General features: G+C 47.2%; 1 protein-coding gene across 1 annotated transcript; it reads right to left on the bottom strand.

Moving 5' to 3' along the window:
• Positions 1 to 2,134: 2,134 nt before the first annotated feature.
• On the bottom strand, positions 2,135 to 4,273 carry GJB2 (gap junction protein beta 2). The gene has a single exon (XM_077774725.1). It carries the CDS (start codon positions 4,250 to 4,252, stop codon positions 3,572 to 3,574), a length of 681 nt encoding a protein of 226 aa, XP_077630851.1. The 5' UTR covers positions 4,253 to 4,273; the 3' UTR covers positions 2,135 to 3,571.
• Between the last annotated feature and the right edge of the window lie 1,405 nt (positions 4,274 to 5,678).

Here is a 5,678-nt window from a genome sequence, read left to right as displayed (position 1 = left end):
AGTCGGTTAAGCGTCCGACTTTCGCTTAGGTCATGATCTCGCGGTTCGTGGGTTCGGGCCCCGCGTCGGGCTCTGTGCTGACTGCCAGCTCAGAGCCTGGAGCCTGTTTCAGTCTGTGACTCCCTCTCTCTCTGACCCTCCCCTGCTCACGCTGCCTCTGTCTCTCTCTCCTAGAAATAAACAAAAAACATTAAAAAACAACAAAAAAATAAATGCAAATGTATTTGTGTATTAATTCTGTAATTACATAGATCATCTTGTAACTGAAAGTGAGGAAAGGTGATGAGGCTTTTAAAAAGCTCACTCGAAATTAATGTGTAATAATGTGTCTGGAATAGTCCCCCCAGCGCTGGGCCATGCTGGAGTGCTGCGCTTAGTGCTGGGCGCCATCTTCCTTTGGCGGGCCCGGAGGGGGGGCCTGGGAACTCCTGGCACACTTACTGCTGCTTGCCTGCCAGAGGTGAGAAAATACGTCTTATTCTTCCTTATTTGCTTGCACCTAGTAGCTTGGTACACAGTAGTTGCTTAATATTGAATGAATCTACGAATGACCAACTGAGAAATGAGGAGTCATATAGCTGGAAAATAAAGTGGGCGTTGAACTTGGATCTGTTCTCAGCTCTTTAAGGTTCTTAAGTGGAAAAGAGACTGACTTTGGGTCCACCAGAGGGCAGAACAGATGCTGGAGAGCGGGCGTCCTAACCAGGCGGATTTCTGCACAATAGGGAATTCTTCTGCCGGCCTCCAGCCCCATGCGGTCTGCGCTACCCGCCCCCCCTTCTTCGGCCCCATCTCCTCCCGTTCTCTCCCTGACTCTGGTGTCCCCGCCTCTCTCTGCCTGGATGACTGCTCCCTGAGATCTGCGTCTGGCTTGCCTCTGCGTCCACTCGGTGTCTCTCAGCGGAGAGGCCTTCCCTGACCGCCTGCGCTAACAGCAACCCTCGCTGCCCCCGGCCCTGCCTCGTTCCCGCGTGTACTTTCTCTCCGTGTGCAGCGTGTGTAACCGACAGGGGCTGGTTTGCGGTCTGCCTCCTTCGACGCGAAGGCAGAGATTCTGTTCTGTTCGCGGCCCTGGAGCCCAGTCGTTCCTGGCACTCGGCTGGTAGTTGGTAAATATTGGCCGAGTAAATGAATAATTCGAGATGTGCAGGAATGGAATGGAGTGTCTCCAGAAGTCAGGCCTCCTTAACCCTGTCGTCACTGCGGGCGTGGGGAGTCCCTGTGGTGTTGGCTCCTAGCCTCAGGAGCTAAATGCCCGGGGAGAATTCTAGAGGTCCAACCCACACCCTGTGTGCGATAGGACTGTCTGCTATTGGCCTCCGAGTAGGATATGTTATCTTCCCGAGAGGCACCTCCCCGGTCCATTCACTAGGAATAATACTGTCTGAAGGCCGGTGATGAAATGAGATCATATGCATGAAACACTCGGTAATAGGGACTGGATGGAAGTTGGCTATTTGTTGTCCTCTGAACTACATTGAGAAAGCGTATGGTAGGTGGTTCTCCATAAAAAATATTCTTTAGCATTTATGTGTAAAAAGCTCTGAGATCCTTGGGCTGAAGGTTCCTCTTACTGGAAAGCCAGCACCGTCGTCGGCCGGCAAGGGACAGGCTGGCCCGTCAGCTTATTTCCCATAGAAATGGGCAGTGAGGGATGCAGAGCAGCGTCATCAGGCCAGGCTTGGCCCACGCATACACAGAAAGAACGTCTCCTGGAAAAGACACTTCATAGACTTTTTCTCATGCCTCAGCCAAACTTCGCCATGAGCAACGTTTTCAAGCGTCGGCTTTCATGATTCTTTTAGCAGCCAAACTGGTCGTGTGCACCCACCCTGGGCATTCTCCAGGTTACAGACCCGGTCCACACATCACACAGCACGCGTGTTTGCTACAAACCTGTTGGAGGTGAGCATGCGGTCGGACAAAAATACTCTCTCTTCCTCTCTCTCCTGTCAATCTTTCTGGTGACAGAGGCTTTTCTGTAACTGCGCAGAAGAATCCCAGAATGGTAGGCAGACACCCTGGTAACTTACCCCGTTGGTGTGTTGAAATATAAAATGTGAACACAGAAAACTGGCTATAGGTTAAATTAAAATCTGCTCTTCTACTGAAAACTGTAATAGATTTTAAGTAATCATTTTACGATTGTATTTTAATATTTTAAATGACATTTGAGATATTACAAAATTACGTAGTTACAAGCATGTAATTAAAGCTACAATTTATTATTACAAAATGTTTCTACAATGCTATTCTTGGCGACAGAAAAACGTTTACCCTCATTAAAGTATGTCGAGTACCACTTTTTGGAAACCATGGCAAGCACAATGATAATATTAGGGTTCAATTTGTCCTATAGAGCACCTAAGTATTTATCTAAACTCTAGTTTCTATTTAAAAACAAATGCCTACCAATTCTATTTTCACTTAAGAAAACTGGATACTAAAGACGGAAGCAAACTTTTGAAGTAGATGAAACTCATTTTTAATCATTAGAATTTAGACTCCATCTAAATTCTTTAAAAATTTTTTCCATCTAGTCTTTAAAAACAGTAACTACCACTCCCCCCACTTTGATCTGCACCATTAAATTGTACTGTGGCAATAAAACATCCCCAAGCAACCTCTTTAAATCCGTGTTCCTACTATTTACCGCAGCAATGGAAAAGGCAAACATTGTAAAGAGCCAGCCTATAGTTAGTAGTAGCTGGTGGTCCATCCAGTCTGCATTTCTCATGCACAATTACACGTAAATGTTTGAAATAAGGCCCTTCACTAATGCAAGCCATCACTAAGAACTACTCGTTTTTTCACGTGTGAGAGGCTGAAATGCTTGCATGTGCTACATACCACGATGGACACAGCCAACAGCCTCGCAGTGGCGCTGCAAATCACTCATAGCTGAACGGCTGCGTTTGAAATTCAATAATGGTATCTAATTGCACACCGTTTAGAATCAGCATCTGGGCCTTTGAAATAGGGTGAACATATCATGGTTTTCAGAACATCTTGCAGATCAAAAGAACATCTATCCCATTTTAAAGTTTTCACTCAAAAAAGCGTGACCGAGTTTGAAGCCTTAGATAACCCTCACTGTTACAGACTAAACCTCCCCAAGTGAATAGAAGAACCAACAATCTCTAGGTTCAGCTTTAATTCAGCGAAAATGCCAGAGCGAGCCCAGAGGGGAACCAAGCAGCCCTTCTCGGCATCCTCTTTAGAACCCGGCGTTTCTCTCCTTTCCTCAAAGAAAGAGAAAGAAACGCTGATGTCCTTTGTTTAAAACAGGAGACAGCCTACACCCGCTCCCCCGACCAGCACGGGGTTTCACTGGAACTAATTTTAGTAAAAATCAGAAGAGGCACAGAATTATGCCTTTGTTTTCAAGCTTTAGGAAAGAAGAGCTGTGTTGGAGGCTTCTGGAGTTTCACTGAGATCCAGAGCAGTTTCAAATGGTTGCGTTTCAGATAGGGATCTGTGTCTTGTTAAATGCCGTGACTGCGCCCGGACAGCAAAGCACCTGTACCTCAGCCTTTTCACCCTATCCTTTACCCACGGGCGGGGCAGTGTGTTAAACTGGTTTTTTGGACTTTCCAGAACAATATCTAATTAGCAAATAACACAATTCAGTGACATTTAGCAGGATGCAAATCCCAGACACTGCGATCATGAAAACCGTGAAGACCGTCTTTTCCGTGGGCCGGGAGACAAAGCAGTCCACTGTATTGGGGCAAGGCCACGCATTGCATTTCACCAAGCGCTGCATGGAGAACCCGTCGTACATGATATAGAAGACGTACATGAAGACGGCCTCGAAGATGACCCGGAAGAAGATGCTGCTGGTGTAGGTCCACCACAGGGACCCCTCGATGCGCATCTTCTGGCTTTTGATCTCTTCAATGTCCTTAAATTCATTCTTTATCTCTCCCTTAATGAACTTCCTTTTCTTCTCGTGTCTCCGGTATGCAACGTGCATGGCCACCAACAGAGCTGGCGTGGACACAAAGATCAGCTGAAGAGCCCAGAGTCGGATGTGAGAGATAGGGAAATAGTGATCATAGCACACATTCTTGCACCCGGGCTGGAGAGTGTTGCAGACGAAATCGGCTTGCTCATCTCCCCACACTTCCTTTGCAGCTACAACCAGGATCATAATGCGAAAAATGAAGAGGACGGTGAGCCAGATTTTCCCAATACTGGTAGAGTGTTTGTTGACGCCCCCCAGAATAGTCTGCAGTGTGCTCCAATCCATCTTCTCCTCCGGGCGGTCTGCTCTGGAAAAGGCAAAGCGAACACAATACAGGAGTGACTCGTCAGGAGAGAATTGGGGCGATTCCTCTGGGTCCCGGGTAAGGAAGCACTCTTAAATCTCCTCTTGAGCAAACACCAACTCTTACGCAACCTCACCAAAAAAGATGAAAACAAAACCAACCCAGCTTGCCGTAGGATTAGATGTATAGCTCCCGAACCGCCTGGAACATGTTTGTATGTGTTCTCTAATAAAGAGTAGCTTATTCCCTGGAAGAACTCACCCATGGTTAGCACGTAATAAAGATCTGGGGGGTGGAGGAGGAGCTCCACAAGCAAAAGCACTTGCTAACTTAAAGGCACTAATCAGTGCTGACCGAACTGTCTGCACAAGTTGCCAAGCACTCGAACGACTCACCTGTTACATCTGCCCGTTAGCCTCAGGTTTCGCACGGTACCATCGGGACTGAGGCTGGCTGAGGCCAGCCTTGCCTTGAAGGCCAAGAGGCCATCTCGTTGCAGAGAGCCACTTTCCTTACAAATATTTCAGTTCACTTTCACAGATTTGGGATGTAACAGCGAGATGGCCGTTACCGATGGCAAGGTTGACATTTGAGGCACTCCCAAGTTAAAATTTCATAGAAGGTTTCACTTCCTTTTTCCATATGCAAAGAAGGTTAGAATTAGTCTCTGCATGGAGGAAAGCCAGCAGGCATGGATTTTTGCCTACTTTTTGTGTGTGGATGGATGGTCCTCACGGCCATGGTGGGGTGGGGTCTGATCTGCTCGGTTAGTACTGAGGGATGCAGCTGATTGATGACTGTTGTAACTGTGCACTTTTTTTTTTTTTATTGTGGGCTATGGTTTTAATTTAGAAGCGTTTCTAAAGGTGCACACTAAGAAAAAGGACAGCAAATTTAACTCCGTGATTCCCCGGTCACTGGTCTTACAAGGTGAGTCACTGTATTGAAGTTCAGAACCAAAGCCTGCTGAGGTAATAGACTACTCATCGGAAAGCGACTTGGAGAAGCCTGTGGTCAGTCTTCCATGAGGCCTTCTCTTCATCCCAGGGTATGAAGTGCCTTCATTTATCTGAAGTTACACCCCAACTGTCTCAATCAACCCTTCTTCTAAACAAGATTCCACCTCTCCACCATTCTGGTGAGTAATCGGGTTTCCACCCCTTCTAAGCTGGTAGTGAATCCTTCGTCTCTTACTTAAACATAATGCTCTCCCCATTCGGAACCAGGTGGGTCCTATTTCCCGATGGATTCCTAAGCAAGCTTGGAATGAATGCCTTCGTCACTGCGCCTCATCCCGGGCACTGCCACGGGGCACTGAGCGCTGGCTGAAGCCATCCAACGCCACCTTGGTCAGAGGAGGCAGGGGAGACATGGAGAAGAGTCACAGACACAGAGACTACGTAAGAC

Source organism: Crocuta crocuta, unplaced genomic scaffold, assembly GCF_008692635.1.
Source record: "Crocuta crocuta isolate KB4526 unplaced genomic scaffold, BGI_CrCroc_1.0 scaffold277, whole genome shotgun sequence".
Classification (NCBI taxonomy): Eukaryota; Metazoa; Chordata; class Mammalia; order Carnivora; family Hyaenidae; genus Crocuta; species Crocuta crocuta.
This window is presented reverse-complemented; position numbering and strand designations above follow the sequence as displayed.